Source organism: Saimiri boliviensis, chromosome 8, assembly GCF_048565385.1.
Source record: "Saimiri boliviensis isolate mSaiBol1 chromosome 8, mSaiBol1.pri, whole genome shotgun sequence".
NCBI lineage: Eukaryota > Metazoa > Chordata > Mammalia > Primates > Cebidae > Saimiri > Saimiri boliviensis.
Genome location: NC_133456.1, coordinates 42,108,250 through 42,131,650, shown reverse-complemented (window position 1 = coordinate 42,131,650; position 23,401 = coordinate 42,108,250). Strand labels below are relative to the sequence as shown.

General features: G+C 33.9%; 1 protein-coding gene across 7 annotated transcripts in view; it reads left to right on the top strand.

Annotated features, from left to right (window-relative positions):
- DZIP3 (DAZ interacting zinc finger protein 3) overlaps positions 1 to 23,401 on the top strand; it is a 113,848-nt gene that overhangs the window by 36,139 nt on the left and 54,308 nt on the right. For all 7 annotated transcript variants that reach the window (XM_074404407.1, XM_074404410.1, XM_074404408.1 and 4 more), the window contains exons 6-12: positions 6,350 to 6,430; positions 8,017 to 8,141; positions 10,951 to 11,065; positions 15,261 to 15,380; positions 16,755 to 16,856; positions 18,312 to 18,404; positions 19,190 to 19,242. In XM_074404407.1, coding sequence (XP_074260508.1) covers positions 6,350 to 6,430; positions 8,017 to 8,141; positions 10,951 to 11,065; positions 15,261 to 15,380; positions 16,755 to 16,856; positions 18,312 to 18,404; positions 19,190 to 19,242 — 689 coding nt within the window. The remainder of the gene's footprint in view (positions 1 to 6,349; positions 6,431 to 8,016; positions 8,142 to 10,950; positions 11,066 to 15,260; positions 15,381 to 16,754; positions 16,857 to 18,311; positions 18,405 to 19,189; positions 19,243 to 23,401) is intronic.

The following is a 23,401-nucleotide window of genomic DNA, read 5'->3' as shown; positions in this document are numbered from 1 at the left end:
TAGTTCTGTGCCATTTTATAAAAATGTACATTTGTGTAACTATTACTGCAATCAAGATAAAATAACTATTCCACCACCACAAAAATATTTCTTATGCTACCTTTATGGTCACACCCACCTCTCTCCCTCTACAATTCGCTGATCCCTAGTCCATCTCATCTCAGTAATTTTGCATAGACCATTTTTATATGAAGAAAATACCACATGGTTTAAATTTGAGACGGAGTTTCGCTCTTGTTGCCCAGGCTGGAGTGCAATGGCGCGATCTCGGCTCACCGCAACCTCCGCCTCCTGGGTTCAGGCAATTCTCCTGCCTCAGCCTCCTGAGTAGCTGGGATTACAGGCACACGCCACCATGCCCAGCTAATTTTTAGTATTTTTAGTAGAGACGGGGTTTCACCATGTTGACCAGGATGGTCTCGATCTCTTGACCTCGTGATCCACCCGCCTTGGCCTCCCAAAGTGCTGGGATTACAGGCTTGAGCCACAGCGCCCGGCAGTACTATTTTTTAAATACATACATACAATTTTTAAAATTTTTATTTTTAATTTGTGTGGGTACATAGGTGTATATTTTAATGAAGTACATGAGATACTTTGATGCAGGCATACCATGTGTAATAATCACATCAGTGTAAATGGGGTATCCATTACCTCAAGCATTTATCCTTTGTGTTACAACACTTCATTTATACTCTCTTTCTTATTTTAAAATGTACAACAAATTATTGTTTACTGTACTTAGCCTGTTGTGCTATCAATACTAAATCTCATTCATTGTATCTTCTATATTTTGTTCCCATTAAACATTACCTCTCTCCCCAACCCCCACCTACTCTTCCCAGCCTCTGGTAACCATCATTCTACTATCTGCTTTTATGAGTTCACTTGTTTTAATTTTTAGCTCCCGCAAATGACTGAGAACATACAAAGTTTGTCTTTATCTGTTTTATTTCACTTCACATAATGACCTCCAGTTCCATTCATGTTGTTTCAAGTCACAGGATCTCATTCTTTTAATTTTTTTTTTTTAATAAAAATGAGGTCTCACACTGTTGCCCAGTCTGGTCTTGACCTCCTGGGCTCAAGTGATCCTCCCGCCTCAGCCTCTCAAAGTGCTTGGGGGAATCTCATTCTTTTTTTAAATGTCTGAATAGTGCTTTCCTGTGTATGTGTACCGCATTTCCTTTATTTATTCATCTAAATGGACACTTAGGTTGCTTCCTAATCTTGGCTATCGTGAATAGTGCTGCAATAAACATGAGAATGAAATATTTCTTTGGTACAGTGATTTTCTTTCTTTTGGTTATATCCCAGCAGTGAGATTGCTGGATCATGTAGTAGGTTTATTTTTAGCTTTTTGAGGAACCTCCAACTGCTCTCCATAGTGGTTTTAGTAACTTACATTCCCACCAACAGTGTAAGAGGGTTCTCTTTTCTCCACATCATCACCAGCATTTGTTATTTCCTGTATTTTGTACATAAGCCATTTTAACTTGGATGAGATGATATCTTCCTGTAATTTCTATTTGCATTTCTTTCATAATGAATGATGTTGAGCACCTTTTTGTGGATTTCTTTACCATTTGTATGTCTTCTTCTGAGACATGTCTATTTAGATTCTCAAAATCAGATTATTAGAAATTTTTCCCTATAGAGTTGTTTGAACTCCTTATATATTCTGGTTATTATTAATAATTCCTTGTTAGATGGGTAGTTTGCTAATATTTTCTCCTATTCTATGGATTATCTCTTCATTTTGTTGATTGTTTCCCTTGCTATGCAGGTTTTTTGACTTGATAAGATCCCATAGGCCCATTTTTGCTTTGGTTGCCCAATCCAATATCCTGGAGAGCTTCCCCAGTGTTTTATTTTAGTAGTTTTATAGCTCGAGGACTTAGATTTAAGTCTTTAATCCATTTTGATTTGATTTTTGAATATGGTGAGAGATAAAAGTCTAATTTTATTCTTCTGCATTTCTGCATATGGATATCTAGTTTTCCCAGCACCATTTATTGAAGAGACCATTCTTTCCCCAATGTATGTTCTTGGAACCTTTGTCAAAAATGAGTTCACTGTCGATGTATCGATTTGTTTTGGGGTTTTCTATTCTGTTTCATTAGTCTATGTGTCTTTTTCTTTTATGCCATTACTATGCTTGTTTGTTTACTATAATTCTGTAGTATAATTTGAAGTCAGATAATGTGATTCCTTCAGTTTTGTTTTTTTTTATTCAAGGATTGCTTTGGCTATTCTGGGTCTTTTGTGGTTCCATACAAATATTAGGATTTTTAAAAAATTTCTGTGAAGAATGTCATTGGTATTTTGATAGGAATTACATTGAATGTGTAAATTGCTTTGGGTAGTATGAACATTTTAACTGTTGATTGTTCTAATCCATGAACATGGAATATCTTCTTCCCACCCTTTTTTTAATCTTTAATTTCTTGTATCAGTGTTTTGGAGTTTTCATTGTAGAGGTCTTTCACTTCTTTGGTTAAATTAATTTCTAGGTATTTTATTTTCTGTGCAGCAATTGTAAATGGGATTACTTTCCGGATTTCTTTTTTAGGTTTGTTGTCGGCATGTAGAAATGCTACTGATTTTTGTTTGTTTATTTTATGTCATGCAGCTTTACTGAATTTTTTCAGTTGCAATAGTTTCTTCCTGGAATCTGTAGGTTTTTCTGAATATAAGATCATATTATCTGCAAATAAGGATAATTCGACTTCTTCCTTTCCAATTTAGATGCCCTTTATTTCTTTCTCTTGTCAGATTACTCTAGTTAGGACTTCCAGTACTATGTTGAATAATAGTGGTGAAAATGGGTGTTCTTGTCATATTCAAGCTCTTAGATGAAAGAATTTTAGTTTTCCCCCATTCAATATGATACTAGCTGTGAGCCTGTCATGTATGTTTTATCAGGTTGAGGTGTGTTCCTTTGCTACCCAGTTTTTTATCATGTTTTTTCATGAAGTGATGTTGAATTTCATCAAATGCTTTTTCAGCATCAATTGAAATGATTATACCATGATCATACCATGAAGGACAAGATTTTCATTCTTCATTCTGTTGATATAATGTATCACATTGATTATTTTGCCTGTGTTGAACCATCCTTGCATCCTGGGATAAATCCCACTTGGTCATGATTAATGATATGTTTAATGTATTGTTGAATTTGTTTTGGTAGTATTTTGTTGAGGATTTTTGCACCAATGTTTATCAGATAAGTTGGCCAATATATGTATATATTTTTTGACGTATCTTTGGTTTTGGTATGAAAGTAATACTGGTCTCACAGAATGAGTTTGGAGGTATTATTTCCTCTGTTTTTCAGAATAGGTTGAGTAAGGTTGGTGTTAATTTTTCTTTAAATGTTTGGTAAAATTCAGCATTGAAACCATCAAGTAGTTTTGACCAGTTCATCTTTCAGTCTTCCTGCTGAATACATGAGTAGTTTATACACCACAATTACAGTGTTACAATATTCTGCATTTTTTTGTGTGCCTACTATTACCAGTGAGTTTTGTACCTTTAGATGATTTCTTACTGCTCATTAACGTCCTTTTCTTTCAGATTGAAGAACTTCCTTTTGCATTTATTGTGGGACAGGTATGGTGTTGATGAAATCGCTCAGTTTTTGTTTGTCTGGGAAAGTCTTTAGTTCTCCTTCATGTTTGAGGAATATTTTTGCTGGATACACTATTCTAGAATAGTATTTTTTTTCTAGGTTTTTTTTCCTTCAGCACTTAATGTCATGCTACTCTCTACTGGCCTGTAAGGTTTCCACTGAAAAGTCTGCTGCCAGCGTATAGAAGCTCCATTGTATGTTACTTGTTTCCTTTTGGTTACTGCTTTTAGGATCCTTTCTTTAATCTTGACCTTTTGGAGTTCAATTATTAAATGTCTTGAGATAGTCTTAATTTGGGTTAAGTTTACTTGGTGTTCTATAACCCTCTTGTACTTGAGTGTTCATATCTTTCTCTAGATTTGGAAAGTTCTCTGTTATTATCCCTTTGAATAAACTTCCATCCTTATCTTTCTCTCTGCCACCTCTTTAAGGCTACTAGATCTTAGATTTGCCCTTTTAAGGCTATTTTCTAGATCTTTTAGGTATACTTCATTTTTAAAATTATTTTTGGGGTCTCCTTTGTGTATTTTCAAACAGCCTGTCTTCAGACTCACTACTTTCATCTGCTTGATAAATTCTGCTGTTAAGAGACTGTGGTAAATTCTTCAGCATGTCAATTGCTTTTTTAAACTCTAGAATTCATACTTGATTTTTTAAAATTGTTTTCAATCTCTTTGTTAAATTTATCTGATAGTATTCTGAATTTTTTTTCTGTTTAGGATTTTGTGTCTGAAATGTCACATGTCTGTCTCTCTGGAATTGGCAACTGGTGCCTTTATTAGTTTGGTAAAGTCATGTTTTCCTAGATGGTCTTGATGCTTATGTATGTCCATCAATGTCTGGGCATTGGAGAGTTAGGTATTTACTATAGTCTCCACTGTATGGCCTTTTTTTTGTACCTGCCCTTCTTGTGAAAGGCTTTCCAGGTATTCAAAGGGATTGGGTATTGTGATCTAAGTCTTTGTTAACTGCTGCCATATCTGCATTAGGGGACACTCTAACCCCAGTAAAACTGTGGTTCACGCAGTACCATTTGGTAGTCTTGGGTAAGATCTGGAAGAACTCCTTGGGTTACCAGGCAGAGACTCCTCTTCTCTTCTCTTCCTTTATCCCAAACAAACAGAGTCTCTCTCTCTCGTGCCAAGATGCCTGGAGCTGGGAGAGGGGTGACACAAGCATTCCTGTGGCCACGATCACTGGGACTGTGCTAGTTCAGATGTGACGCCAGCACAGCACTGGTCTTGCTCAAACTCTGTGGTGACCACTGCCTTGCTACCTATATTGAGTCTCTCCTTTCAGAGCAGTGCCTTTCTCTCTGGCCCAGGGCAAGTCCAGAAGTGCCAGACAGAACCCAGCGTCTGGAATTGGGACCCCCAGAAGCCCAGTTAGTGCTCTATCCCACTGTGGATGAGGTGACACCCAAGCTGTAAGACAAAGTCCTCTTTTACTTTTCCTTCTGCTTTTCTCAAGCAGAAAGCCATCTCTCACCATAGCCATCACAGCTGGGCATATGTTGGGTCACACCTGAAGCCAGCATGGCTCTGAGTCTCACCCTATGGTGAGTACTGCTACTACTGTTGATTATTCAGGGACCAAGGGCCCTTTAGTCATCAGGTAATGAATCCTGCCAGGATTGGGTTCTTACCTTCAAGGCAGTAAGTTCTTTTCTGCCCCAGGGTGTGTCTAGAAATATTGTCTCGCAGCTAGAGCCTCAGGATTCTACCATGGCTGAGCTGTTATTCAAGTTACAAGACAAAATTGTCTTAACTCTTCTCTCTCCTCTGCTCAAGCAGAGGGAAGGTGTCTCTCCCAGACCTGTGAGTTGTTTTCCCTGGAGTTGGAAGGGTGACATAATCACTTCCTTGTCTGCTCCAGCTGGTATCTTACTAGATTGTGTACACCACAAATCCATTGGCTCCAATCCCAGCACAGCACCAGGACATGGCCAGGAATGGAGTCCTTGTGGCCTGGACTGCCTTTTATTTAGGACCCTAGAGCACTTTGGCTCACTCTGGCAGGGCTTGCTGGAACTCAAGCTCTGACTGCTGGGTTGGGCTTTTGGCTTCTGGCTAACACTTGTCTAAATGCTTCCTCCATGATCACTAACTGAATTCATTGATCTCAGAGTGGCTCACTCAGGGTGGCTTTTGGATATGACAGGGCAGCAGAGTTCCAATGCAAAGTCCCACAGTCACTGTGCTTTCCTTTCCCCAAGCACACAGATTCTCTCTCCATGCCACATAGCTGTTGTCAGGGGATAGAGGAAGGCATGGTGTAGGCGATTTAAGACTGTCTTTCCTACCCTCTTCAGTGCCTATTTCATTAATATGATGTTCAAACCAGGTACTGTGATGACTCACCTGATTTTTGTTTCTTATGAAGGGGCTTCTCTGGGGGGTAGTTGTTCAGTTTGGTGTTCCTGTGTTGGGACGATTGTTGGCAGCTTCTGTTTGGCCATCTTTGTTCCATATGCTTTTCATTAATTAAATTTTAATGTTTTATTTTGAGATTATTGACTATCCTTTTTCTTCTTCCTGGGTCCAATTATCGAATATATCTAAAATATATTATCTATAATTATTATTAGATAACTGATAATGTAATGATAATTTTTACTCATTTTAATAATTATTAATTAAGCTTAGGATATTTAATTAAGTTTTTAATGAAAAGTAGCTTAGTCAAAATAACCAATTAATATTTTTTTTTCTTTAGGCACACCAGATTAATATTGGTTATTATTTGACATTACTGTTTTTATATGGAGTAGCACTCACTGAAAGAGGAAAGAAAGAGGTATGTAACACAGTATTTGCCCTTTATAAATCTTTTTACATCTTAAAATAATCAGGTCAAAAATCATAATATGAAACTAAATATATTTAAAAAGGAAACTTAATATTAGCTTATAACTTCGTTTCTTTTATCTTTTAAATGCATACTATTCGTGTAAAATAAAAAATTATTTAGCTTCTTTCACTTGTATGATACATTTTAATCCATTTTCTAGTGTAGCTTAATCCCTGTGGTTTTTAACCTTCCCCTTTGGTAAAACATGCCTCAAATTCTTTGCCAAACTTAAGTTCAAATAAGTAAAAATCTGGGAATTAACTAGATAATTTCTAAGGGTTCTGTTGAATTTAACATTTCCTTTCTTTTTCTGATTTTTTAATGATTTCTCATATTTTCTTCATAGCCTTGATATTTCTCTTATTTTTTCTTCCCAAATTTGTATTTTTATTTGACATCATAAATTAAATATATAAGTATGAATTGTTATTTAGATGAAGTAGAAGTGATAAGCATCCAAACTGAAAACATTTCTATTTTATTTTTATTTTATTTATTTATTTTGAGACAGAATCTCACTCTGTGACCAGGCTGGAATGTTAGTGGCGCGATTTTGGCTCACGGCTACCTCCACTTCCCAGTTTCTAGCGATTCTCCTCCCTCAGGCTCCTGAATAGCTGGGACTGCAGGAGCACGCCACCATGCTTGGCTAATTTTTGTGTTTTTAGTAGAGATGGGGTTTCACCATGTTAGCCAGGAACATTTCTATTTTAAATAATTTTATGTAGTGCTAATTATTTAGTGTGATGTACTAGAAAATATTTTAAAGTAGGGCCATGCAATATTTTCCTAGCTTTTTTTTTTTCCTAGGGAGACTGAGGCTATTATGCCTGTTTTACTGAACCATCTATTATAACAGATCGTGATATTTACTTCTAGAGCTATATTGTTTATGATTAAGATGGTGATACCCCAAAAGAGTCTATATCTATGGTCAAAGAGTCACTTTCTATTTGAAAAATTGTGAAGAATTGTGCTCCAGTTAGGAAAATGATAAAGAATTGTGCTCTAACAGTTATCAGAAAAGCCCCTATTTTGGCTAGTAATGCGTGTCAGTTATGTATGTGTGTGTGTGTGTATATATATATATATATATATATATGTATATATATACATATATATGTATATAAAAGATGGTGGTCTCACTATGTTGCCCAAGCTGGACTTGAACTCCTGGGCTCAAGCAATCCTCCTGCTTCAGCCTCCTACGGAGCTGGCACTATCGGTACGTGCCACCATACCTAGATGCCAGTTTTAGATACACAAATTGTTGTTACCATCTTAATATTTACTTTGAAATACTGGTTAAAGAAGGTCTTAAATTTATGCATAAATAAATATTTTAAATACTGACTACATGATCTTTGTAATCACATACAGAGATGCCAGGATTCAAAATGTAAATAAATGGCCAGATGATTGGATTATTTTTAAAGCTGCCCTAATTTCTCCAGTTTGAGAAATAATTGTTTATTGTAAAAGAAAAAAAAATGCTTTTTACATCAGCCAAACCTAGTTTTATGTTGCTACAGGATTATACGGAAGCTGAGAATAAATTTCTCGTGATGAAGATGGTGATCCAAGAGAATGAAATTTGTGAAAACTTTATGTCTTTAGTTTATTTTGGACGTGGTTTACTGCGATGTGCTCAGAAGAGGTAAGGATTTTAATTAATAGGTAGATCTTCCCTATGAAGTCTCAGCATTGTGAAATGGAATTAATGTGCACAATATACCAGGCATTGTGACATTTGTGCTCTACTGCTTTATCCTTGTCTTCTTTGCTTTTTTGTATAGACAATTTCTTTATTATAGTTGAGAATATTAAATATCAAACTTAACAGGCTATGGCATTAAGAGGCAGTCTAGCATTAACATTAAGAGCATAGGCTTTGGAGTCTGATAGACCTGAGATCAGCTGCATTTTCTATCACTTAACCCTAAGAAACTTAATGTTGTTAAGCCTTATATTTTTTTCGTACCTCTAAAATAGAACTAATAATAGTTTATGGTTCATCTCATAAGGATGTTGCAGATGATTAACTCAGTGCCTGGGATACAAAAATGCTGTACTTAATAAATCAATGATAGTTGGAGTTACTAGTATTATCACCACTAACTTGGAATAGTTTTTAAAAGTATAAATGAGCTTATAAAGAGTTGAAAGGGTCCAAATGCTGATTTTTTGGAGTATTGGCTTCTACTTATTTTAAGAAAGTGAAATTGTATGGATGAGACTATATAGATTATCTCTTTACCTCCTATATGGAGATCCATAACCATTAGTAGCATCATTCATTCATTTTATTTACTAAGTATCCATTATATTCCAGAAACTGTTGAGGTTACAGTGGTTTACAAAATACAGTTCCTATCTTCATGTAACTGAAAATACAGTGAAAGATACAGATCTTAATCAAATAATCAGTCATAAAATACTCATATATGAAATAGGATAAAGAGATATGAAGGAAAATACAGTGAATAAAGTCTTTCCTGGAGGCCTGTTCTGGGAGTCAGAAGTCTCCCTGAGGAAACAATGTTTGGCTAAGATCTGAGGGATGAATTAGGAGAAGTTTACTTGGGCAACCTCTTATGAAGGATTACTGCTCGGCCAAACCATTGGATCCCTAAAAGTGTCACCTCTGTGGTAGTTCCTGGATTCTTTGTAAGGCTGATTTCCTATTCTCTGGCTTGGTGTTTTTTCGCTAGGGTATCCACAAGACATCCCACTTCTTGTTCCCTGGGTCTGAGCAACATGTGCCATCAATATAGTGGGGCTAGTGTGATGGTTTGCAGAATGTCAGGATGATCCAAATCCCTTCAGTCTATGCTGTGACAAAGTAAGAGAATTAACATAGCCCGAGACAAGAATAAAGAATCTATCCTGCTGTCCTTCCCCAGATGTGAAAACTGTTTTATATTCTCTTTACTGATGAACATTGGAGATAATTCACTTTCCACGTAATTGACACTAGAAAGTCCAGTTGTATGGCAGCATCATTACTTTCATCCCTGGCCTTTAGAGGACAACCACCATTGAGTTCTTGAGCTCTTCAAAGACACATGTGCCCTTCTTATTCTGTATTTCTTATTGTATTAATGAATAGAGTATCCTTTGAGCCTTCCTAGGAACACTGAATTGGTGGGTTCTGTATTTTTATGTAGTAAGTCCATTCTAACATTGACACTTCCTTGAACCTCCTGACTGCTTTAATATTCCTCCAAGAAATTTTTAGCATTTTTACTTCATTTACTATAGACCATCGTGTCCGTGTTTCAAGGAGCCTTCTCAGAGCACCCTATTAGGACTGGATTCAGGTATCCTTTCTAGGAAAGTAAATCTTGAATTATGGAAGAGTTTTTCCATATCAGTTTATACTTCCCTATCCAGCCTTATGTTTACCCTTAGTTCAGCACTTTAAAGATCCACTCCCACTCATGTTCCTGCCAGTACATTCTAGTGGGATTCTGCAATTCTTAAGATTAATAAGCTTTTTCTTCCTGGGCAAGGGCTCTGTTTTTTCACTTGGGCTCTCCACCTGACCTTAGATTTATTGTCTGAAGGCAATGAGGTAGGGAAGATCTTAAGAAGGAAGGGCATCATCTTTTGAGACATGCATCTTAGCTGATGTTTTTGTATGGTCTCTAAATAAAGGTAGGCTGGTCTCCTGTGGTAAGAAAGAGGTGTTTGCCAGTCAAGAAGGTTCATGGGGGAATTTAAGGATTCAGTGTTTCTAAGCATATTCACCTAAATATCCCCATTTTAGATCCCAGGGTCTACCCGTTGCATATCAAAGTCCTAATTTTAGTGTAGATCTGTTGAGGCTGTGCTTCGGGTTTCTTTTGCAGCTGTTCTGCCCTTATGGTTAAATCCTGAGCTTCATTTTCAGCATAGTCTGCCTTATGTCTAGAGGAGGATCTTTAGATGTTACCATAGAGGCCTTCTAGTTTTCACAATGTCCTGAGTTGATTGTATTAGTCTTGTTGAGGCAGTGTATTCAATATCATTTGCAGTTCGTTTCACTTTATGATTAAATATGGGCCTTATTTTCAGCACAGATTATGGCCATAGGAGATGAGAGTCTCTTTAAATTGCCACCATAGAGGCCGTCTAGCTTTCACAGTGTATCCTGAGTTAATAGTTGGCTGACCTGTGACTGTCATTCTTTTTCTTCAAGGCCTCCAAGACATTTAACAAAAACCAACCAACTGTACAGTCCCTTTAATTACCATGGCCTCCATACTGTTCAAGCTTGAGCTACTACACAATCTAGTGCCTCCCCTTCCACCTGTATTTCATCCCAATCTGCCACAGGCAAGAATCCTAGAATTTTATTTCTATGGCATGCCAGAGGTTATCACCACCCTATTTGCCACAAAATGTGGGTTACTTGTTGTCTCATTGTAAACCATCCATCTGCACACTCCCATTTCAAACTAACCTTATTTTCAAATGCCTTGCAGATATAATGGGGGACTGCTAGAATTTCATAAGGGCTTACAAGAAATTGGAGATATAAATGACCATTGGTTTGACATAGATCCTACAGAAAATGAAGATTTACCTACAACTTTTAAAGTAAGAAATTATTTAAGAGTAACATTTTATTTGTAACTAATCAAAATCATCTTTGATAAAGTGTGAACCAACTATGTCATATTCTTACAGCAAGCACATTGTTTTATTGACACACAACTTTTTATATAAGAAACAACCTTTATTGGGTTACCTAGTGCAGAATGTATGATTCAACAAGGAGGAAGAAGTGAGGTGGCAGTGTTAGCATTTTCAAATAACAAGAATGTTAATAACCATATTAGGCTAGTACCCTGCATGATTAGAGTAAAATGTAGCAGTTAACTTTTTTCCTGATATCTTTATCACTATTTTACTGTTGATTTAAATTACAAAGTACTAAATGCTTAGTTTAGAAAACATGGAAAATATAAAAATGCCCAAAGATAAAGATGAAATTTATCTATATTTTTTCTTCAAATGGAGAAACCATTGTTAGCATTTTCATTTATAGCTTTCCAGACACACACACACACACACACGTATAAACACTCATAGCCTTTATTTTTCCTAAATTGGTATGATGTTGTGCACAGTTATTTATTTATAGTCTGGAAATATATAGTAGTTTTTATTTCTCAGTAATAAAGACTATTATACATTGGGATTTTGGTATAAGCCATTGTATAATTTGCTTTAATTTGCTTAATTAGTTCCCTGCTAGTTTATTCTAGACATTTCCAGTTTTTCCTTCTTACATAAAGTAATCTTTGCATATTTCTTACATCATTTCATTAGAATAAATTGCTAATAAATTCATTAGAATAAATTTCAAAGGTGGAATTGTGGAGCAGTATTCACACAATTGTAAAGTTGTTATATGTCTCCAAATTTCCTCTCAGAAAGATTGTACCACTGCATATTCTTCAAATAGTGTGAGACTTTTCATTTTCCCATACCTTCTGGGTATCCTTTACCTTTTGGGTAATTTTTAATCCACCTGATAAGCCATTTGGGTCTCTTTTTATTTTGTTGAATATGAACATGGCTATACCAGGTTTCTCTTGGTTAATGTTTGAATGACATATCTTTTTCAAAACCGTAAAGAAACTTTAAATATTTATTGATCTTTATGTTTTACCTGACTTTAAGGCCAAAAGCATTACTCAAAATAAAGAGAGACACTTTATAAAAATACAAAATTCAATTATCTTGGAAAATACAACTACTCAAATTTGTATATACCTAGTGATATAGCTTCAAAATATATTGGACAAAAATTGACAAAATTGAAAATAAGACAGCTTCGAAATATATGGGTCAAAAATTGAAATATTTTTAAATCCCCAATCACAATGGAATATTTTGATATACCTCTCTCAGTAATCAATAGAACATGCAGACAGCTTTTGGCACTGTCAAGATAATCATATAACTTTTAATTTTGACTTGCTAAAATAATAATTTTATGCATTTTTAAAATACTAAATTTTCATCCCTACGTAAAGCAGTCTCTTAGTTGGTTGTTTTACTCCTTTTCTTCTTCTTTTAAAAAGATTTTGCTTTCTTTGTTATCTAACTTTTTAAGTGAATTTTTATTTTATGCACAGTAATATACTTACTCAGTTTGTCAAATAATATTTAAAGACTTAAAATAAGAGTTCCTGTTTTGTCATTTCTAACTGAAATTCTGCTTCTTAAGGCATTCTTCCAACTTTCTAGACATCTTGCTTTGATATTTATTTTTCAAAAAAATACTATTTAAAACATTCTCTTTTGATTTTTTCACTGTGAAAGATGAGACTTTAGCTTGCTTATATGTAACACACACACACACACACACACACACACACGCATTCTCTCTCTCTCTCTCTCTCTCTCTCTCTCTCTCTCTCTCTCCCTCCCTCCCTCCCTCCCTCCCTCCCTCCCTCTCTCCCCTATCCTACCCTACTAGTAGCTGTAAGTTTTTATTAAGCTGGCCTCAGGGTCTCTGTTCATTCTCATCCTGGGAGTTTTCTTCACCTTTCTTCTATGTGGAATCCTCTGTTTCTGGGAATTCAAGTTTTCCTTCCTAGGGTTGCTCCCTTCTTTTGGTGGTGCAACTCCTGTAGCCTCTAGTAGCTTCCCATAAAAGAGAGCTTGCATGGAAGGTAAATTTTTTGAGACCTTTCAAGTATCAAAATAATTTATCCTTTGTATGCTCTATTCATATCTTGCTTGAGTGTAGAATTGTGGGTTGAAAGTAATTTTTCTTTTTAGAGACAGGGTCTCACTCTGTCACGCAGAGTGGAGTGCAGTGGCATGATCATAGTTCACTGCAGCCTCAACTTCCTGTGCTTAAGCAGTTCTCTAGCTTCAGCCTCCCAAGTAGCTGAGACTGCAGGCACATGCCACTGCACTTGGCTAATTTAAAAAAAATTCTTTTTTCAAGTAAAGACAAGGTCTTACTATGTTGCCCAAGCTGGTCTCAAACTCCTGGGCTCAAGCAATCCTTCCACTTTGGCCTCTTGTATATTTTTCTGTTATCTTTTAACTTCTAATACTACTTTTAAGAAACTTGATTTTATTCTGATTTTTAAACTTTTGTATTTGACCTGTTTTATTTTTTTCTTTCTGGGAATTGTTAAGGATATTTTCTGTGTCCCCAGTGTTCTGAACTTGTTTTTTGCTTCTAGAACATTTTCTTGTTTTATATATTGATGTATCTTCTTAATTTTCTCTTTTTCTTTGTGAAATATTTATTATCCAGAGGCCTTTCATACTAGACTGAGTCTTTAATTTTTTTATTTCCCAATTATTTTTCTACTTTCCAGGAAATTTTCTCAATTTCATCCTCCTGCATAGAGCTGATATTTGTGAAATAATTTCTAGAGACTTATCTTATCATATACCTTCAGTATATTAGCAGTAATACTATTTGAAATTTTGTAACACTCTCCCTCTAAAGGATAAATATGAAGGATCTTATCTAATCATTTAACTTAGACCTGGTAACATGATTCACCTGCATTTAATCAGCATTTCATTTATTCGTTATATGTTTTATACTGTTTTTTAGAGATGGAGTCTCATTCTGTCACCCAGACTATAGTGAAATGGTGCTACCACAGCTCACTGCAGCTTTGAACTCCTGGGCTCAAGCAGTCTTCCTGCATTGACCTCCCAAAACACTGTGATTACAGCCATGAACTACCACTTCTGGCCATTAAATCAGCATTTTAAAATGAGAGATTATATTCTGATTTGTAACTATAGACATTAAAAACATATTTCTCTACTGTACTTTGGTCCATTGTGGCAGTGAATGTCATATTGTACTACCACAGTTGTTCCACTGCCAACGCAGTGACCTAGGGGTTGGTTCTGATCAAGATTCTCCTGGATACCAGCAATTTATTTTATTTTTTATTTTTTGGAGACAGAGTCTCACTCTGTTGACCAGGATGGAGTGCAGTGTTATGATCTCAGCTCACTGCAACCTCCACCTCCTGAGTTCAAGCGATTCTCCTGCCTCAGCCTCCAGAGTAGCTGGAATTACAAGTATGTGCCACCACGCCTGGCTAATTTTTGTATTTTTAGTAGAGACGGGGCTTCACCATGTTGGTCATGCTGGTCTTGAACTCCCGACCTTGTGATCCACCCGCCTCAGGTTCCCAAAGTGCTGGGATTACAGGTGTGAGCAACTACACCTGGCCGGAGCAAATAATTCTTGATAGGAGCATGCCAGGTGTTATGCTATGGATTAGATGATAAAGAGAAGTATAGCTTCAAAATACACTTCTCTCCATTCTCCATGTTTATATCATTCATTGAGGAATCCAGTACTTCTAATTTAGTACCTTCCTGTACATTGTTTACTTTGAATTAGGGAAAAGTTTTATTACTATTAAAAAAATACATATTTACAAGTACTTTATTTTTTTTTGATTTGCATAAAGATTTTATTTAAATAACATAATGATAGATCATCAATATTTTCATTTAAATTTAAGAACTTATGCTTCTAGAACATACATAAGAAGCTTTATGGAAAAAAATGTTACTTGTTACCATTATTAGCCTACCAAAATATAAGATGGGTGAGACTCAGGCTTGGACTGATAATGAACATATTCTATAAGGAACATGTTACCTTACAAGTACTTTAAAAAGGAATATGATATGGACATATTACCAAGGTAAAACATGGGTAGTCTTAATTGTGGTGTTAATTTTTTATTAATAATTCATGAGAATTATTTCTGTTTTTAAAATCTAGGATCTTCTTAATAATTTTATCAAGACAACTGAAAGTAATATAATGAAGCAGACCATTTGTAGTTACCTAGATTGTGAACGATCTTGTGAAGCTGACATTTTGAAGAACACCAGTTATAAGGTACTGTGATTGTCATTAACAGTTTTTAAAAAACGTAATTGAAAAATTACGTATAACTATATAAAATTAAATTACAAAAATTATGCATAAATTATTTTTAAATAGCATTTAGTTTAATTACAATGGAAAAGCAGTTGAAAAGTTATCTCTGAGAACTTAAGATTCAGAGCGATCAGGAATTATTTATATTTCATGAGTTAATAAAAGAATAAATTGATTTTGCTAAGGTTTTTGTAACATTCACGTGCATCTGAAGTTGTAAGTATTATTCCCACAGTCAACCATACAGTGAAAATGATCTAAAAATGCTTTACTTTATAGTTAGAAATGTTAGAGGTTGAGAATGGTAGCATTTGACTAAGGAGAAAGGCTGTCACTCCTCAGGAATGATGCTACTGTATAAGTGATCATTATCTCTTCTGTGGGCCTTGACAGGGGGAGAATGTAATCAGCCTTGATTTGAAGAAATTTAGCTATCAGAATACTTCTGGTAGATCTCTCTGGATCTATCAGAACAAGACTTGGTGAAATCAGAAGATAGGATGAGATGATATGCAAATCAGATAATACTTCTAAAAAATAACTGAAATCTCAATTTCAAGGCATGATGTGTACAGCCAGTGCAGTAGGTGGGGAAAAGGAGAAGATCAAGATCTATTCAATAGAATAAGATAGGGATTGAAAAATGAGCCTGGTAGATGCAGTGCTCATGGTCAGGCTTGTTCAGTATTGCTTTAGGTGACATGGTGATATAGTCCTGAGGTTTCCCAAGAATGCTTTAGGGTTCTAATCAAATGAACAGCATGTAGCAGCAACAATACCTGAGCAAACAATTTAATTTTTGTCATCAAAACAAAAATTTTAAAAAGTAAGGCTGTAGTTTCCAGGGAGGGTGCAACGGAAAGGACAAGCAATCTATACCCTCAGATAATGCAGTAGCTCAGGAGCTATCACCAAGGCAGCAAATCTGAGTTCTTAGGATTGGTAACAGAGGAGATTGAGGCAGTAATGGTATGGAGCTGGGGTTGGTGGAAAAGAGAAATGTAAAAATGGAGTTGAAGATGGGTAGATTGCATGTTCCTCTATAGACATTACTCAGTGCGTTTCTGATGTTTTGTTGTACGGAGCATATGGAAAATATTATATTAACATTTTCAAATTATTCGTATTTTTTACTGTCTTAGTTTTCCTGTCTTTAGTGATATAAAAATGACTTGTAAAGTTATTTGGTTATCTCTGATTTCTGTGGATAAATTTTGAATACCTTGTAAAATCTAATTGTAGAACAGTTTTAAAAATGATTTAGTATAATTTTTTATGTATATATAAGAATCGCTATGTCCTTAACTGACACTTACTTTTATATTTTTCCAGGGATTTTTTCAGTTAATGTGCAGTAAAAATTGCTGTGTTTATTTCCACAAAATCTGCTGGAAAAGGTTCAAGAATTTAAAATATCCAGGTGAAAATGATCAGGTACTATATTCATTCGTAAAACTACAATAATATTTCTTCCTCTACCCTTTCCTCTTTTGTTCTCTTCCCTATCATTTCTTCCTATTCACAACTTCCCTCCTTTTTACTTCTTTTTTCTTTTTCTTTTACTATCTTCTTTGTTCTTTCCCAGTTCTCTCTGATGCTTATCTCCCTACCACTTTTCATTCATCATCATCATTTATTAAACAGTTCTTTGTAGATGATACACTACTAGTTGGTTTGCTTAGTGGTTTCTGTCCATTTATTTCCTTCGTTTTAGAAATGTATACTCTTAAGTATACATTGTTGCATCTATGCATGTAGGATCATAGAATAGAATTTCTTAATAAACATACAAAGGATAATTATACAATTTTAAGGATTTCTATTTAAGAGGTGAAGAACAAGGACACATTTCATAGTCTTGAAAAATATATTTGGAACTTTTAACATCTGTAGTTATAATAGTTACATATTATATATAGTTATAGATAATATAATTATATAACATAACATAGTTATATAATAGTTATGACTATTATATATAACATAAAATTGTTATAATTTTTAACTATTACAATATATAACATATAATAGAGTTATTTGCCTCTAATATTAAAGTGAAAATACTAAGCCCAGCTCTGTATTAATTTCTCTTTAGTGAGCTGATGACCATAAGTTGGGTCTATAATGTTTGGTTCTGTAGTGTTTACATTCTGCAAACAATAGAAAACCCCTTTAAAGCAATTGTGCTGTAGTAGAAAGTGCACAGAATATGGAGTTGGGAGATTTGGGTTAAAGTCCAGACTGAGCCACTTACTAGTTTTATTATATTAGACTGGTAATTGCTCAAAGACTAATTTTTTTAAGTTCTAAAGTAAGGATAAGATAAACCTATTTCATAGGGTTTTTGTGATAAAACAGGTAAAACAGATGAACTCACATTATAAACTGAAAAAACAACTTTATAAATATTTACTTAATCAATTTTAAGTGGTATATGAATACTTTACAATTTCCTTGATTTGGGGGCCAATTAATATTGCTGAATTTTAGAAAGAGAAGTAAAATAAAAGTGAGTGGCTTAACCAGAAGAAATCACAGGCCAGAACTAGAAAAAGGATGTAACATTTTTATTCCTTCCTTTTCCCTGATAGAAATTCAGTAATCCTGTTTACACTCACTTAATTAGTACATTTTATTTGAAGTTGCTTTCTCTGGAGCAGCAAATGCATTTTAGTCTGTAATACTGCTTCTTGACAATTTTGATGTAGAGTGAAATCCATTTAAATAGGATATCCATTGATTTATGAAATGGACCATCTTTGAACAGCTACCTCTCAAACATTTATTCACATACTCCATTTACTGTCTAGCAACATTTGTTTCTAACAACATTTTAAAAAATATAATCAGATTTGCACATCAGTGATTTGTTTCTATTAATAACTTTAGAGTTTTATTGCGAAGAAATGTTTGAAGGAAGGATGTACAGGTGACATGGCAAGGATGCTGCAATGTGATGTACCTGGAATTGTTAAAATTTTGGTGAGTGTCTTATTTCATCTTTTTTTTTGCTTTGCTTCATTGGAAAAGTATTTTTGACTTGAAACAGACTTGGGGATCATCGTAATTGGATTCTAGCCATATTCTCTTTGATAGTGACTGGGCTCTTTGACCTTTTTATTGCTATGATTTATGCAAAGTAATATTTAAGTGTCCTTAAGAACAAGAAAAATTCAAAAATAAAGACAAAGACACACAAAAAGAGAAACAAAGACAAAACATGCCATAAGTATACAAATAAAGTATTATGAACTAAGAATGATCATTTATCTAATTCTTTGACACCCAAGTTTCAAAATAATTTTAGACTTTCTGAACCTCTTTTAGTCTGTAAATATCCTCCTATGAAAATATCTATAGAACATCACATGTAGTACCTGTTACATAAAATGCAGTCAGATGATATCCATTTTATGTTTTAATTAATGAAATATCTTGTTGAATTTTTAGTTTATAACTAAACAGACCAAAATTATGAATAGAAATGTATCTTATTTCTTTCTTTATTTTTAAATATGCTATTTTAGTATTTCAGATTTGGCATTTAAATCGTATAGTGATGTAAAGTAGAACTGCTTTTTTAAGGTCAACTCTAGTTTGTTTTTTTGATCAGGATTGTTTATTACTTGTTATTTCTGTTTTGTTTGTTTTATATTCACTTTAGCTTCACTCTCATTGTATTTTTCAAATGTTAAGGCTAAGAAATAACATTAAAAATTTTGAAAATTGAAGTACTTTAGGGCTAACTTTTTCCCCATAACTTGCAGTTTGAAGTTGTGAGAAAGGATGAATATATAACCATTGAAAATTTAGGAGCAAGGTAAGTTTAAAATAAACTACTCTGTTACCTTTTTTGGAATCTGTGTATATTTTTTTGGTTGTGTAATTCTTCTGTGTTTCTGTCACCTAATGGAGCTCCATTAAATTTTAAGGTAGTATTAGGTATATGAAAAAAATTATATTTAATTCCATTTGTTTCCCTCTCTATCCCCACTTATTTTAGACATTCTAAAACAGATATGGAGAAATTATGTGGATACTTTCCTATTAATTGTGAAAATAATCCTTTTCTAAAGATAAAACATTTTTCTTAAAGTTAGTTTGTTATGAAATAAAGACTTTTCTATCTTTCAAAACTTATCCAAACCACTAAGTTTATCTTACAATTAGAATCTTCCTGTTTCTTAGATGAGAAAACTGTATTGCAGAATAATATATTTGATAAGACTGGAATTAATAGAGGTATTATAGAGTCTTGCTACTGAAGTTAGAAGTTTCAGTATAAAAGTTCTCCTAATCTATTGATTCTCTTTTTCTTCTGTCTGAAGTGTAAATGCCATTTTTCAATCTAGTAGGGACATTTCATTGACATCTAAGGCATCAGTTTTCTCTTATTAGTTAATGAAGCCCAAATCTTGATCTCTAGCACATATCTCTCTCCTAAAAGCTTTACGTTGTATACCTATCTCCATACGGAATATCTCCATTTTTATTTTTCAAAAATATTTATAATTCAGCATGTTCAAAACTGGACTCATTATCTTTCTTTCCACCACTGCTTTGTAACTTTTAAAAAAGTACTATCAATTTAGTTTTTAAAATATGAATTTATTCTTATTTCTGCCCTATCTCTACTACTTCACTAAATGAAATCAGGTTATCATTATTTCTGATTTGGAATTCTCAAACAGCTTCTTAATGTGTCTGTCTTTAGCCTTTCCTTTATTCAGTCTGTTGTTTTCATAACCATCAATAGGACTTTTCTAACATAAAAATTAGAATATATCACTTTGTGCATGAAGATCTTTGAGACGTTTCTCATTGCTTTTAAAATTAAGTTCAGATTCTTTAGTTTGACTCTTGACTTAACCTTGTACACAGCTGAACTCATTATTGTCATCCCTTGACACTTTAGTCTTAACCATATATGTACCAACTATACAGAGCTTCTTTTGGTTTCTTCAGTGTGCTATGTCAAGAAACCTTCCCAGTTTTTGCACTGAAGTATATCTGGTTTAGTATTTGACCTCCAAGCTTTGCCTGGAATACACTGCTCCTTTGACTTTGCCTAGTTAAAACTTTTACTTGGATTACAGTAGATGTTCTATGATGTATTTCTTCTATGTCTCCTATCAAAACATTTATTAGCTTTTGTTATACTTTCTTGGCTATCTTCTCCATTTGAGTGTAACCTCCATGAGTACAAGAACTTTATCTTGTTTTCTAGATGTTCCCACTACACTAGGATGTAGTGTAATACCTGGCACATAGCTAGACCACAATAAATACAAAGTGGTTGTAGAGATTCTGGATTCCATTATTCTCTAGTGGGTAATCTTACTTTTACTTTGACAGGCCACTAACTTGGCTAGATGTGAACTTTGAACTCTTTCTTGGGTGGAGCATCCAGTCTCAGTCCAGATCTTTTGGCTTTAGTTGAGCTGCTATTAGTCTGTTCCATACACGTGGTTCAGCGTTCAAAGACGTTGTGAGAAAGAATTTGAGGATCTCTTTTCTGACTGCTTTTTCTTCTAGGATTACCCCATTCTTTTATTGGTCATGATTCCATTTCAGTTTTCTGGTTCCTTCAGCCAAAGAGACCTTTTCTCTGTAGCAATGTCACCTTTCTCATTTCTGATGTTGGCAATTTGTGTCTTTGTTTTTTTTCTTGATCATTCTGGATAGAAGTTTATCAATTTTGTTGATCTGTTCAAATAATCAGCTTTTAATTTTGATTTTTCTATAATATTTTTGTTAAAATTTTATTGATGTTTGATCTTGGTAATTTCCTTGCTTTTGCTACTTTGAGTTTAATTTGCTTTGTTTTTAGTTTTTTTTTAAGGTGAAAGTTTTGATCATTGATACAAGACCTTTGTTCTTTATAAACTTACATTAAGCATTGCTTTAGCTGTGTTCTCATATATTTTGATATGTAGAAATTTATTATTACTATTTTCAATTACATTTAAAATGTTTTCTAGTTTCATATGTGTGTGTATGTTTTAACCATGGGCTCTTTAGGAGTATTTGTTTAATTGCCAAATATTTGGGAATATTTCAGCTATCTTTCCAGATACTGACTTTCAGTTTAATTCCCTTGCAGTGATTTATTTTATGATCATATTACTATATATCTTGGTGAATGTTACACTTGCATTTCTAAAGAATCTGTCTTCTGCTCTTAAATAAAATTAGATAAAATTTGTTTACAGCTCTGTTTCAGCATTCTATGTCGTTTTTTATTATTTACTTTTTCTATCAATTACACAGGGAATGTTGAAGTCTACTATTTATATTTTTTGTCTACTGATTGTAATCTAGAAACTTTTTTATTAAATGCTACACACACAGCTAGGATTGTTACCTTTTTTCTTGACAATTTGACCCTTTTATTCTTATTTAACATCTCTCTTTAACCCTGATAATATTCTTGCCTTAAGTGTTTTTTGTCTGATATTAATATAGCTACTCCAGCTTTGTTTTGATTAATGCATTGAAGTATATCTAGTTTAGTATTTTGCATCCATTTGCTTCAACCTATATATATCTTTTTAGGTGGCATAGGACTTTCTTATTTTGTATATCCAAAATGACAATCTCTGCCTTTAAATTGGGTTTTTTATTTCATATGAATTTTGTTTACTAATTTATATGGTTGGAAATCTACTGTCTTCCTTCTTGTTTTCAGTTTTCTTTATCTGTCTTTATTGTTTATTTCCTGGTTTGTTTTATGAGTTTTACCCTTTTTTGAGGATATTATGTATTGCTTGAGGACTTACAATACATATTTTTAACTTACCAAAGTCTATTTTTAAATAATACTATACTATAGCATGTATAGTGTAAGAACCTTGCAATAATAGATTTCCATTTCTTCCCTTTTTTTGTGCTATTGTTTTCATGTTTTATTTCTACTTAGTTTATAAATTATCGTTACTTATAAGTGTAGTTTAATTTTTTTGTTTTGAACATGATATTTGGAAACATTTGTTTTTATGCATTTTAAAATCATGTTTGGTATGAGTCCATTCTTACTGTCATTCTTTAGTGTTTTCATTTTATTGCTCTAACTTTAGATTATTTCTTCACTAATGTAATCATTCTACCATTGACAGATATTTATTTCTAGTTCCTGGCTATAACCATAGTTTTGCAGTGAACTCTCTTGTACATGTCTCTAGGTCTATATGAGCAGAAAAATTTCCAGAATGTATACCTAAAAGTAGAATTTCTAGGCCACCTGTGTGTATCTGTAACTTTACTCGCTTTTGCCGAATTGTTTTCCAGAGTGGTTTTACAAATGTACGCTCCCCACAAGCCGTACAGGAGATACCTTTTACTCAGTATCTTTGCCAATAACTTCACATTGTTAGAGTTTTACATTTTTTTCAGTGTGATGTGTAACTAACAGCGTTATAGTGGTACTGGAGATAAAATCAGTTAAAAATAACAACCACCACCAAAATCCCTTTCCTCATTAAGCTTACATTGTAGTGTTGTCCAATATTTTTTTGTTTTGTTTTCTGTAGTTCATTTCAAAGTGAAGCTATCTGTTTAATGGCAGCATTTCCTAGTGCTTAGTCTGGTTAATACATTTTACTACTTCATTTTTCTAATTATTTTTATTGTTTTAGCATCTTTATTGTTTTTAATCACTCGGTGTTAAATGAGTTGGGTTTTCTTGGAATAGTTATTGCCAAAAAAATTATGTGGTGAAGAGAGGGCCAGGGAAGACTTACAAATTTGCTATTTTTTGTTTGCTTGCTTGCTTGCTTGTTTTATTTTACAATGCAAAGCTTTCTTTCTTTGTTTTCTGCTACCATACAGCCTTTTTGCAAGGAAGTTTGTAATGTGATTATTTTAATATGAAATCTGGCACTACTGCTTACTTGATAATTCCAATGAAAGTGACAATGTAGGGTTGTCATTGTTGGTGGGCTTTTTTTGTTCAATTATTTGTCTCCTTTTCGAATTATTTC